This window comes from Gopherus flavomarginatus, chromosome 14 (assembly GCF_025201925.1).
Source record: "Gopherus flavomarginatus isolate rGopFla2 chromosome 14, rGopFla2.mat.asm, whole genome shotgun sequence".
Lineage (NCBI taxonomy): Eukaryota > Metazoa > Chordata > Testudines > Testudinidae > Gopherus > Gopherus flavomarginatus.
In genome coordinates, this window is record NC_066630.1 from 25308597 (window position 1) to 25323042 (window position 14446).

The 14446-nt window shown below is 37.5% G+C and overlaps 2 protein-coding genes across 2 annotated transcripts in view; one reads left to right on the plus strand and one right to left on the minus strand.

The window, feature by feature from the left end:
• The window catches only part of LOC127034347 (borealin-2-like), a 189665-nt gene extending 175340 nt beyond the window's left edge, over positions 1 to 14325 (plus strand). The window contains exon 13 of the transcript XR_007769357.1: positions 12725 to 14325. The gene's annotated coding sequence lies outside the window, so the exon portion shown is untranslated. The remainder of the gene's footprint in view (positions 1 to 12724) is intronic.
• ITFG1 (integrin alpha FG-GAP repeat containing 1) overlaps positions 1998 to 14446 on the minus strand; it is a 199787-nt gene continuing 187338 nt past the window's right edge. Inside the window, exons 16-18 of the mRNA XM_050923080.1 lie at positions 14332 to 14414; positions 5991 to 6108; positions 1998 to 3343 (exon numbers count right to left, since the gene is read on the minus strand). Of these exons, the coding sequence (XP_050779037.1) occupies positions 3284 to 3343; positions 5991 to 6108; positions 14332 to 14414 (261 nt within the window). The 3' untranslated portion in view covers positions 1998 to 3283. The remainder of the gene's footprint in view (positions 3344 to 5990; positions 6109 to 14331; positions 14415 to 14446) is intronic.

Consider the following 14446-nt stretch of genomic DNA (forward strand, 5'->3'; position numbering starts at 1 on the left):
AAGTGGCTTGTTTGAAAGTTCTTAGTGAGATACAGCCCCCAAATATGAGATGTTGGAAAACACAAGGGCCCCAATCTGCTATCATAATGTAAACATATTTAATGTCATGTTGAAAAAGTTATTCAGTGCAGAGTTAGGAACATCACAATTTAACCAACTTCCTAAGTGTCTCAGAGGACTCCGGCAATCCTTAAAAAGTTTGCCAGGCAGCTGGCTGAGCTGCAGTGCCCGCACATGCATACTCTGTCACATAAAGCTTTACAGGATCATTGCTCCTTGCTTGCATACACATAGCCAGAACTGTGCCTGAGAACAAAAACATTGAGACTTCAGGACAGGTTGATCTCATTAGTGACCAAGAATCCCTTTCTATTTTACATTGGTTGAGCCGAGTCCATCCTTCTTTATGGTTAAATGTCGTCCACAGAAAGATACATACTTTTCCTGGTCTGAAGGCAATCATTCCCCTCTCCTCAGTTGAATTTCATGTGTCACTGATTACACATGTGCCTTAGGCACAGAATGAGCCCAGCTCCTCCTCCGCCCAGCTCATGAAATTTGGGCAATAGTGTAGAAACAAAGGTTAGTGTATGGCATCATGTATACTTGGCATCATACTTTTTTAATAATGGTTTAGAGAGATCTACAGGTATTTATAAATCCATGTATAAAACTAATAATTGTGGCTAATATTTTTAAAGTGATACATGAAAATTGTATTAGTCCAGCATCTTCTCTAAATTTGAGAAAATGAGAAAAACATGATGTGGAGAAGAAAGGAGGACGGCAGTGGTATAGTCAGTGAACCATATAGTGGCTTTTCCCAATTTAAGATGTCTTGCAGCTGTAGATCTCTTTACACCATTATAAAAGAAGTCTTTATCCAAAAATACCACCACCTAAAGGGAAAATGGGGCAGCAGGCACAATTAGTTGTTGGAGAGAAATTAACTGTGCAGTTGCATTCTGGGAGATGAGAGCAATGAAGACTGATATTTATTTCAGCAACCATTTGTCAGCTGGCTAGTTGACTGTTTCTGCATTGGTGAGATTTTACATTGAAGAAGCCTCCAACTAGTATTGTTTACCATGGTTGTGTACCGTGGATGTGTTCTGAAAGTTTATAAACTTTAGAACAAGTTAGAACAAGTTCTCACCACTCAATTACTGTGAAGAGCACTTGGAAATACATGGTCTAATTACAGTTGCAGCTTTGATCTTACTGTTAGTGATGGCAATCTTGCTGAAAATTTTTGTTTTTGACACCTGCAGTATGGAAAGCCTAAGTAAGGTAATAAACATCTTATTGTAACTTAATGTTTAACAATAAAGCAGTATTTAATGCTTATGATATGTAATACTTACAATGTATTGTTCATTAAAATTATAGGGAAGCTGTGTGTTGCAACTAGGATCTGTTGCATAATAAAGCTTTTATTAGAAAAGCTTCTAGTCTGTTTATAAATAAAATTTTAAAAACATAATCTGAGTATAAACTGATGCAATGTTGGATTATTGAATGTGCAAAATATCCTGAAACAAAAGTTAAGAGAGGCATAAAACTGAGTCATTCAACTCATTGAGATGTTCACTAAGAAACTGACCAGTACATGTGGGAGATGTCCAATTACTTTATATTTACACATACACAAGTAGCTAGTACTAGTGAAAGCTTCACAGATTGGTAGAAGTGTATCATGGACGGTTCTTCTCCTCTTATATTAGAGCTCATTTTTAAGTCTTATGACAGTGACAGAGTTAAATTATTCTAACTATGATTTACGGTGGACATAATCAGTTTAACTTACCAGCCCTGTTTTCCTCTTCTGGTCCTCTAGTAACAGCTCAATGTTGACAGGTGACTATAGTATCAGAGATTAATGAGTGACAACAGGTTATGAGGCAGTGATCTCTCGCACAGTGAAACAGACCAACAAGGCTATAATATAAAGATAGCACCAACAATAATATTTGTTTGCACTTAAGCAACAAACATGCTTGATTTAATAAACATTTATTATGAATGCACATTAAGAGATTTAAATACACAGTGAATCATGTAAATGCAAATCATTTTAAGAACAAAGGAAAAGTGTATTACATAAAACAAAAGCATGATGGTTCTCAGGGACTATGTATTACCATTGCTGCAGTGTAATCCGGATGATGGAAAACTATTGACCATTTTGAATATACAGAACTGAGCTTCTCTTCAGACATGATCATCACTCTCTTCCTACAGAATGTGGGGTCAGTAGCATAACATGCTCTCACGTAAGAAGTTTATATCAAGGACTTTATATGAACCATAGAATACCTCAGCCCTTAATCATGAATGGCATTTGAGATGGAAACAGGCAGGTCAAACGTAGGACTCAACCCCAGTCTCCCTTACAGGTTTTTCTTTAAGCTTCTCCCCAAGAAAATCAAATTCCATTCATAATTTTGCTGGCCATTTGTTTTCATAGTTAAATTTAAGTATAGTCACATTGATATGCATCAATACTCAGGCAAAATTCCTCTGATCCCATCCATTCTTGGAAGGCATACTTTTTACATAGTTTGGATTATAATGATTAATTTCAGTATAAACTTAGATTTTTTTTTAAACTTGAATGGTTCATGCCTAGAACTAATATACATCAACAGTACAGATGTCCGATGATTGGTTATTTGGCTATTAGCTTTGTAGATTTATTTTAGTCATTCAGTAAATAAATTCTCATCTAACTATTGCATGTAAGGACTAAAAAGAAAAAAAAGATCTAGACACTTTAGATCAAACACCCCGAGAGCACAATTATAGTAATTGATGTAAAATGTCTCATCTGATAATCTGCATTAGGTTCATTTACAGAAATATAATTTATATTGCAGAAATATATAAATGACAAGACCAATTCAACTGGCACTAAAGGATTCTTCTCACTGAAATACTAACTTTATTTACATGTGACTTCTTTCCCATCAAATGTTGTACTAGAAGAAGTGGCAGTATGTAAACATTGAAACACATGCAGTATGATCCCTTACTAAGAAAAATAAATTGACAGCGTTGTTAAATAAAGGCCAATAACTGCCAGTATATACAAACTGTTTACTGAAAGCTCATATTGAGACATTCAGGTCTGATTTTAGTGCTTTTCAAATAAATACCAAAGAATGCAACATTTACAAATAACACACTATCAATACCCCACCTCCCCGGATCTCCTTTACAAATTGGAATTTCGTATTTTGATTAAGCAAATGAATAGCAGCTTCTTCATAGATCTTAAGGCATGTTACATAGCATCAAAATGGAACCGATGGGCTTCTTGTCGTTTCTCTCTGTCATCTGCTTTCTGAAAAATAAACAATAACACTTTACAGAATACAAGAGACAGTATAGCACATATCTTGTATTCTAATAGAAAATTAGTGATCAAATGCCACAGAACGGCTGTTTTTTCAACTCGGTCACTCCACAGAAGACAAAAAGCTAAGTGCCTCAACAATTACACCTCTCCCTCAATATAATGCTGTCCTTGGGAGCCAAAAAGTCTCACCGCTTTATAGGTGAAACCGCATTATATTGAACATGATTTGATCTGCTGCAGCGTGCAGCCTCCCCCCCACCCCCCCGGAGCACTGCTTTACTGCGTTATGTCTTGAATTTGTGTTATATCGGGTGGCGTTATATCGGGGTAGAGGTGTAACACTTAGAGGTGTCAGTTTATAATAGAAATAATCTCAAAATTGGCTGCTGCCCTTAATGACAAGATGTTTTAGTATTAATCACCTAATGCTTTGGGTTATTTTAATTAATTTTTTTTCAAGGATTATTGCTTAAGTAGTTAAATGAAAAATGCTTCTTACTACGCTTTTATGTCATCTGCATTGTAAAAGAATATAAATATGATGAATGGTGAATTGGCTCTGAAGTAACTATACATGGTCCCAGCTCTGTTGTAATTTAAGAACTAGGTTTTTTTAAAATTACTGTTAACAGAACCAAAATTGGAAAATTTGGCAAAAGGGACAGTAAGATTGTAGCAATTCAACCAATACTAGCAGTAAGAACTGCAGATGAAAAATTGGGGCTCCACTTTGTGGGCACATGCATGTGTATAAACAGAGAACAACTGGGAAGATATATACATTTCTTTCCTTATTTGGATGCTATACATGCAGAACTGTAAAAACAGCAGTGTTACTGACATATGTGTGTTTGGATAAATAAGGAGAATATTCAGCTTGTACCTGTATCTGTATGGTCTCTAGTTACAAGTAGTAATTTTCCATCTATTTTATTTCCTCTCTCCAGTGCAGAATATCTTGCCTATGCACTTCTGTCCAGAGTTTACTAATGTTGGATGAACTTTATTGGGAACTGAGATTAGCCTTATGTGAGAAATAAACTGTTTGTCTGCAGCTACAGAGTCCTAACAGCATTTCTAACATATATATGAGCAAGCAATGAATCGCTCTGTCAATTTATCTGACTTGCACAATTCTTGCTTGCTCGCTACTTGTGGCTAACACTTTTTTTTTTTTTTAAAGAGTGAGTAAAATATTGTTATTGTTTGTCACCATCATGACATAGGCATGTGCCTGAGCTGGTAACCTTTCACAACAATTTTACTAGGTATCTATGTGATAATTACCACATTTCTATAATGAAAGCTAGGTTGTGTATTTAGCATGATACCACCTGCTTTGGTTCCATTCCAAAGATTTCCTTGTTAGAGACCACACAAGTTTACAATGGGGCACCCTGTTGGGTTGTGTTCTACTGGATTTTGCTGTTTTAGTCTTCTGTGATGGACTTACAGTTCTCAGTGTAGTTAAAGCCCCCAACTTTAAAAACAATTTCCATTCAGTTGTGTACTCGCTTTCAGGCATTCTGAAAGTGTTAAAGACGATTTCTGAATTGACAATAATAATACTAATAGTTAACTTTTAAAGTGCTGTCCATGTAAACTGATTAACCATCACATTATTCCTATGTGGTATCATGATCACTATACAGATGGGGAAACCAAATCAGAGCATCTGAGTGATTTGCTCAAAAGTCACACAGCAGGGCAAAAGGAGGATTAGAACTCAGGAGTTCCAGGATCCTTGCTCATCTGACATCTATCTGAATGTTTAACTGGCCTTTTCGTTCACAAACACTGCCAGGCATATCAAGTCAAAAATGCAGTAATTTTATTTGACAGCTGTAATTATGGTATGCTAGGTAGTAGCACTTATTGGCCTTCCTGACAGTTGAATATTATTGTGAACTGAGAGTGGTTAAGGAAAATGGGAACACTTTTCTTTTGTGACAAGAAAGAACCCTCTCAAAATGCTTCTTCAAATCAATGAATTTCTATACACTGTAGTGTTTTTCAGCTATATTCAACAAAAGAGCCAGTATGTCCATGATAAAATCACACACAGTCTTAAATGTTAATGTTAGTCAGTGAGGATACAAAATGACAAGGAATGTTTTCCTTCTGTTTGAACTACCAGCGGAACTGAAGAAAGGTAAGCTGGGTGTTTATATTTAGATTTCCAGACTCATATTATTCTTTTAAACTCTGATCAAAGGCTGAGAGTGCAAGATGTCCAAGATATTCATCCTGGATTTTTCACACTTGCTGTCTGGTCACCCTAATATGAATTGAACATTTTCCATTTAGTTATGAATTATGGTTTTCCCTGACCACTTACCAGTTATTGCCAAATTTCCATTTTTATGGCTCAGAATTAAAACTAAATACTAAATATTTGTTTCTAAGGTTTCAACAAATCCTAAATTATCCTAATTTTGTGGCTAATAATAGTCTGATACCTTTCAGGCATGAGAGGATTATTACAGATTAATTTAGTGAAAACCCCTCAAAACTTTTAAACTGAAACACACTATTCAAAACAACACAGCATAGTGCATATATTAAAATATTAGGAAGTTTAAAGTATTGTAAAGATACATCTGTAAAATCATTTCCACTTAATTAAGCTTACCTTTTCTTGCCAGTGCAATATGCCAATTATTGCTAAGATAAAAACGCAGACACCAATTAGGGCTATAGCTGTGAGCAGCACAATGTTACTTGGGGTCAGGTACAGCTTGGCACTCCAGCTACAGCGAAGAGGAAAAGCAAAGGAAACCTCAGTAACTCTTGATTAGGAAAAAGAGTAGATTCAATAGAGATTATGTTTGCAAAAATATATAGGTAGTAAGGTGACCCATGACTTGGTCTTCAAAAGCCAAGGGCTTTACTGAAAGACCTACCCTAATAATGTTTACCTACAAATATAGGGTTTAATATAATTAGCATTTCCAAGTACTGCCATCTCTAAGCTTAGTTTCTATTGAACTACTCACAAAAGTGCCCTGGGTAGCCTCAGGGACCGACTTTTTCATTAAGGCACTCCTTAATGTGGCACTCCTTTTGCAGTGGGAAGGAGCAAAATAAAATGCACAGGATAAGCCTCCAAAAAACCATGCCTGAGACTTAGGTGAAGGGAAAAGAGCAGAGAAACAGTCCACCTGGCATGCTGCCTCTTTTGCCAAGAAAGCCCCTTTGCTGCAACACAGCACTACAGGGGACATGGGGACCAGTCATTGTACATTTCCATCAGTCATCTGCATATCTACACTGTTCAGAAATAATGCTGCATTAGGTTCCTGTCTGTGCCTGCATAAGCCTCAGAACCCACTGTGCAGGCATGGCAAGGGCAGCCAATGACAGCTGTACTTCCAGGGAAAAAGAGAGGCCAGGCAGCATCGTGGAGGGTCATCACACTGTAGAGTAGTGCTTCATTTCCTTGTAGATAGAGAAATGGGGATTCCATGGGGTACGGATGCCTTGCTTCCTGTCTCCTCCACAAAACCCCTGCATTTGGAGGGAAAATTTATAAAGAAGTCTGCCTGACAAACTCTGTGGAGTTTCTTAAGTGGTCTTGGTTTTACTCCATCAGGAAATAATGTGGCGTTAAATCAGGTTATAACAGGGCATTTCTATGAGATATAGAGATAGCAACAATTTCAGTATTTGTGACAAACGTCTTTGCACATCCCATACTATTACAGTGTATTAAGAGACAAAGTGGCTTAGTCTCTCTAATCTGTTTTATTCCACTTTTTTGTGCTTGGGTATTCATAACAATTGATTTTAAAACATGTAGTAGGTACCTTATGCACAGTACACTACAGACTACGAAACTGGAAAGATTTTTCATATCAGAATAATTTTTACCATTGATAATAAAAGAGTTTAGGACCCAGAAAGTTTACTCCTGAGCCATTAAAGACTATGTTCGAAAATATAGTTTTTTTGGTTCATATACATCAGATGTGCTGGTGTGATATGGTGTTTTATGAAGACCAGCCCTATTGATCATAGGGAGTTAATAAACAAGATGTCAATACAGTCACATAAGGCTGTAAGACAACTATAGCCAATCAAATGTCACCTCATTCTTTCCTTGAAGTACGAATTGTTTGATATTGATTTTACTTAAGTATTTCAGCAAAATTAGCTGCAACTGCCTCATTTGTGCTGATGAGATATAATGTTTTCAACCTGCAAACATAAAAATGTTAGCATTTTAGAGAACTGACACATTAGGCACAATCAACAGAATTTCTGTAAAAACAGATGGATTCACAAGGAACTGCATCCCTTCCTATCCAGCAGCTCTCCAGCACCTTCCCCTTAGGGGACAATTTATCAGCCTCCCTGATGCCTTCTTCTGACAGTGTCTATGAGAGGGGTGATCTGGGCTTGCAATGTAAAGTCCATGTCTGCAGTATGCTTAGCTTAAGTAGTTCATTTCCTGCATGTCCAAATATTGACACAAACCCCTCCGAGTACAGCTCCTTGAATCCAAAAATCTCAAGGCACTTTACAGCCATTTCTTTAGCCTCATGCCTTTTTTACCTACAAACTGAGGCACAGATTTGTTAAGTTTTTGTAACTTTAGCTAATACTTGGATCTTTTAAAAATATTTAACTTATTTTGAAGAAAGATAAATTCAAGCCCATCACAAGTTTGTCATCTTTTCAAATAGGAATAATTCACCTTTAAAGCTCACATCATTTTAAACATTCAGCTCAAACCTTGTGACCAAATAACTCTGCCATTCAGGCCTCACCTTCCAGTCCCTGCTTCAAACTTCAGTGGCAAAATCTTGTAACGTACGTATTACTGCTTACCTCTTATGACATATGTTTAAAAATACAGCATTTTTGTTTATTTCAAATACTACATGATTGTTGCATGCAATAGTTCTGAGCATATCTTATTTTTTTAAGTGACTTGCTCAACGGCATATAGTCAGTCAGTGCCAAAACTGGGATTATAATCCAGGAGTCTTGACTCCTTATCCCCTGCTTTAACCTAGACATACAGTCTCTATGTAACAAATTAAGAATCAAAGGCAACTTTCTCTCTCTCATGTTTAGAGAACTGTTGTGTTTTCATTTAAAAGTTTAAAGTTAAGATTCTTCTAACAAGCAGCAATTACATTTAGATTAAATCAAAATTTATTGACTAATGAGGTCAATCTCTGTAGTCAATAAATCTTGAAATAGACTGAAAAATGAAATCAATTTATAAATAAATTTGGAGTAAGCATTCCTTCAGAAACACAAGGAGAGAAATAAAAGTGCCTAAGAGGTTGGTTGTAGCTGAAAGTGGTACAATAGACTCTATAAAAATACCAATGAAAATCACAGAAAATCAATTATTGCTAATTTGAAGAACAGTACACTTGTAGTACTTGCAAAGTACACTTTGTCAATGAGATTTTTATTTTGAAACAGGATTCCTAATATGTTTACAATTTTTGTATTTGGAGATGCGTGCTGTATTTTTGGCATGGGTGACTAAGTGCTGGCCACAGCCCCATTTCAGCAAAGTACTTAAGAATGTGTCAAATTTTAAGCATGTCAATAGATTAAAACATTTTAAGGCGGGAAAAGATTATATCATGATCATCATCATCTTCTAATCTGACTTCATGCGTAACATAGTCCAAAGAATTTCACCCAGTAATTCCTGCATCAATTTCTGTTTGCACTAGAGTGTACCCCGCATTGGGGACATTGCAGACTGTATATGTTATGTGCTGTCCAATACCAAAATACTAGCATCCCCCTATACTCTGTATGTTACCCCCGATGACCAATAACTGATGTTTTAAACTCTCTGTACCATCTATTTTTAAACATTTTCTAATAAACTTTTAAATCTTTTAGAAAAATATTTAAGTGTACTGTAAGGCAGTCTGTCTTTCTAAAGAGTAATGGTCTGTCCCACTGAGAAGTTAGGGGCTTTATGCAGAAATCACTGGGGAAGTTCTACCACCTGTGTTATACAGGCGGTAATGGCCCCTTCTGGCTTTAAAAATCTATGAATCCTTCCAGACCTTCTCACATGCTTAAACTTAGACAAGTGCTTACGTATCTTGCTGAACTGACGTCTATTTGCATAAATTACTCAATATTCTCCCATTTGGAGTATTAAAATGAGCACCTATGTAAGTCCACATAGAGAGATTAATTGAGTTGCCCAGAGTCACCAGCAGGACAATGCCGGAGCTGGTAATGAAACTCAGCTCTTCTGAGTCCCAGTCCAGTGATCTATTAGGTCCCATTGAATTGAGTCAAGAAGCAAGTAATTTACCTGACTTCTTATTCTGGCACCATTTGTAGGCTAGCCAGTAAGAATCAACCAATTTTAAAATAGCTTCTAAAGCAGTTTATAAAATTAAAGAGAGAGCCAAATAGGTCATAGGATTATCCTTGAGGAAACCCCATGGTCCACGTACACATTTTTTTTTAAAATAGATTGGGTTCTCCGACCACTCAATTAAAAATTTAAGTCAGTCAAATCTGCTAATATACAATGAATATTTGGTATCCTACAGATGATAATCTATTGCATAGAAGTATAGATAGAAAGAAAAATGGATCTTTTAATACTTGAAGGACACATAGGCCTAATGCCACTCATCCCATCCAAACACCCAGAACTAAGGGGAGGTTCAGATCCAGAGCTGAACATATGGCTTATGCCTATCTCAGATTTGAACTCTTGGGGTGAGGGGACTTCAACATATTTTTAATGCTAGGAATGGAGCACATGTAAGGCCAAATTTCAAAAAGAGGGTACAACTGGTTGACCTACCCAAGACATGCACACACCCACTGTGGCTTAAAAAAAAAAAGTACAGCTGTGGGTGTAAACAAACAAATGTGGTAATAGAGTAGCTAGACTCTCAGTTCCTGCACCTGCAGTGGCCCTGTTTGTGGTGCACACGTGGGGTTTTGCAAGTGCACAGATTTAACTCTGAAGCCTTATGAGGATGATTACCTATCGGTCAGCACTGTTCTATATTTCACTGCTGATTAATGCAACTACTCTGGAAGTGAGGGTGACTGAGTAGCAACTTTTCCCTCCGGGATTTGACCAGTCTGTTCTCAATTCATTATGCTTAGCTCTGAAATTTTGGCCCTTGGCCCTTAAAAATGTTTTGTCGTTAAGAGACAGGGAAGGGAGCTTTTATTATGGAGAAGGATTATGGAGAAGAGTCTGATGACATGGGTCAAATTTGGCAGAAAAAGGGGATGTTAAGCTCCACTCACAATTGCAGAATAGCTGGATGTTTCAGCTAAATTGATCATCCGTGAAATAGTAAAGTTTAAACACATAAATCTTCATTAGGATTCAAAGTTAAAACCCCATTGAGATGAATTAAGCAGTTCTCTCTAAAGTGGTACTGTTCAGTTTGACTGGCTGCAGACTTGAGAGAACAGACCATTTTGTCCTGATAATTTGTATATCTGAAGAGAATAGAGGATTCATTTCTTAGGCAAGTTCTTCCTATTTTATTATGTTACTGGAGGAAAGAATCAATTCTGTCAATAGAAGAATGGATTAATATCCTTAATGCCTGTTTATCATTGGAACAGGCTATTCACAGAGAACAAAGATTTACTGGGCCTTTTGAGAAAATGTGGAAGTACCTGCTTGAGGATTTAAGGAATCTGAAAAGGACTTAAATACAAATTGGGATTGCACCCGTATTCTTCTCTAGGATGTAGAAAGAAGAATTGATTTTTTTAAAAGGGGTTTCTTTCCCATTTAGGAATATCAGGTGTGTAAAGTCTAGTCTTCCCTTATTCCTTGATGTGTCAGAGCAGCTGCATTGTGTGCACTCCCACCTTAACTGAAAGCAAAAGTACAGAGGGATGTGCTTGAATCTGTATGTTTAAATCTGTAATAAACACTTCTTTTCTCTGAAATGTCAGTCACTGAAGTTATATAAGAAAGTTTTAAACAGCCTGACTAATCGCCTCTTCTCCTCTCTTGACACATGACATCATTTCACTCATTTTTCTCATCATCAAAACCTGCAGTCATGGGGTGTGACTGGAGCTCGAGAAGACATTCCCACGCTGTCTTTACTCTAGCTATCTCGGATCCCGGAGCAGTTAAGTCAACACAGAATCTTGGTTAATTACTCGTAGGGCTAGTCTGCACTAAAGCACATGCTGGTGCAGCTTCAGTGCTCTGGGACGTCAGATAGCTAGATTAAATCTAGCTCAGGTATGTCAACCTGAGCTGCAATCATGCCCTTTAAATGCAATCTAGACATAATCTTAGGAAATGTCTTTGTGTAGTAAAAGTTTTCAATATGTATATTTCTCCTGTTTTCACGTAATCTTCAATTTTGGGTTCCGCCTACTGTCATTCTAGAGTGTCCATATCTGCATGTGTTTCCTCTATGAGAAAACTAAACCCAATAATTTGAAAACAAGAGGATTTAGAGAGATTTCTGTATAGGGGTACTTCTAAAATACTTAAGGCTAGAACATTAAATCTTAAGGCTGATGTTATTCTTGTGCTTAATTACTAATGCAACATAGTTTCTATAAAAGTGATGTCACGTCTCATCTCTTCTCATATTTGATTCTACAGTAAAGTTGTAATGCTGAAATTGTGATATAAGAATAATTTCATTATATATAAAATTGACTTCACTGAAAGATCAAGCAGAAGAGAAAGCAAGAATGTGACTAATAAAGTCTTTATTATGACTAAGGGTCTACCAAATTCGCAGCTATGAAAATCACATCACAGAACGTAAAATCTGGTCCCTGGCTGCCCAGCTCTGAAGGCAGAGTGGAGAACAGCTGTTGCTGGCCTGGTGCCCAGCTCTGAAGGCAGCGCTGTGGCCAGCAGCAGTGGAGAAGTAAAGGTGGCATGATATGGCCACCAGCAGCTACTGCTCTCCGCCCTTCAATACTGCTGCTGCTAATGGCGGCATTGCTGCTTGCAGAGCTGGGTGCTCGGGCAGCAGCAGCAGGTTTCCCACCGCTAAGCGTCAGGCAGCGCCACAGTCAGCAGCAGCAGCGGAGAAGCAAGGATGCCAATATTGCAACCCCCTAATAGGCTTGTGACCTCTTTTTGGGTTAGGGCCCCAGTCTGAGAAACGCTGTGGAGAAATCAGACATTTTTCATAGGTTGGTCACGGTATAAATAGCAAATTTCGCGGATGGGTTACACATCTGCGAAATGTGCTATTTATGCCATGACCAATCTGCGAAAAAATGTGTGATTTCTCCACGATTTAAGTAGACACTTAATTATGACAGATATATTCAATAACAGCAAAAGTAGCACAGGAAAGTGCTGGCCAAGTCCATATTTTTGGTATAAATGTTTTTATTCTCAATTGATTTCAGTATGAACCCTCTGACCCCCTAGCTACAGGAAAATACATATTTCCATGGCAACACACACCATGTGTTGAAGGGCTGAATAGAAACCTTTGTATCTAACTGGACACACTGAAAATACATCTGATGAAACCAAAAAAGTCTATTTTTCCCATGACCATGCTTTCTACTTGGTCAAAAAGAAAGTTGGCAGGTATGTTTTCATTTATAGGAATATACTTAATAGACGCTCACTGTAAATATATAAAATGTTTATGCAAATACCTGTATGTTCAATAATTTAAAGAGAAAATACCAATATTACCATAGTGTGAAATGCGCAATATATTTTAAATATGACTGTCTTGAGCTGCAGAAAGAAATAAAGTTGCGTGCTTATTTACAAGATTCTCTCATACAGATGAGGGAATATGTAAATATATTCCACATAAACATGTATACATATACATATTCTCTCTCCATCTGCTTCCTCCCCCACAATTTAGCAATGGTCACAAATGAACACATCTATAATATACGAAGTATGACACACTGAACCCTGAACAAACTTTACGGAATTAAGATAAAGTTTATTGAATTAAGTTAAACCTGACTGAACTAGGGTCAGTACTTTGGGGTACACAGTATAAAAAATGCAAGTGTGTGTTATTGGGGCAGTGTATTTACCTTCTTTAGTAGGGAAAGGAGGATGCTAATGTACTTCCTCCATTACCAACCCTTTGAAGCCACTCACCTGGAGAAATCTGCACATACTAGTTCAAACCGGAATCTCCAGGGACCAGACAAAGTAAGGTTTTTTGGACAAATAGCCTGGTTTTAAATTGGCTTAGGGTCTTCTACCTGATACAGCAAATGGACAGGATCCCTGGTCCATGGAGGGCTTCAATCCTTTCAGGAGGGTTGGAAGGACAGTGCCTCCTGAGGCCTCATTAAGACAGTGCTTATTCTAAGCTGAAGCTGTGATTAACTTGTAACCACAAGGAATCCCCCTTATGTGGGGTCTGAAGGACTGTTCCTGCCAGAATCCATGTTAGGATTGGGGTGAACTCTGGTAAGCTTATTAGCACACATATAGGTTCTTTTACTGTTTTCAGTGTGGAATGCTTTTTGCCTTAAGAATAAAGTAGGCTTGCATAGGAAGTGTTGTGTGGTGCCTTATAACTGTAACAATTATACCTATCAGTCTCTGCAGAGAAAGCAGACAGGCATACCTGGGCAGCCTGTCTCTGCTGGGAATGACACAGTGAAGGTATGGAATTGTGCAGCCTGGAAATGCCATGGTCAAAAGGGAGAGAGAAACATGCCTCCACCCAAGACAGATGACAACTGGAGTGTCTGGAAACTAAAGTATCTGCCCTTGATGGACAATAGAGGGGGAACACAGCTGCAATTGCCCTGAGCAGACACACCAAGTTCTGAATATGCTACTCTGCTCTTCAGATAATCAAATGTAACTAGCTACACATGAAAAGAAAAGACCTTTTCTGTTAGCATTTTTATCAATTAATTATTCTATAATCATTCCACATCATTCATTCATATTCCATGACACAGAATTACAGTTCTGCATCCATAGTATCATTTGCAAAATCTACTTCAAACAATGATATTACCTTCGAGGAACGTTGTGTGGATATGGAATGACTATAAGTTGGGAGTTCGGGATGATAGCTGTCCATTCCTGTTTCCTTATGGACTGAAAAAAGAAATGAAGGTATGTCCACATCT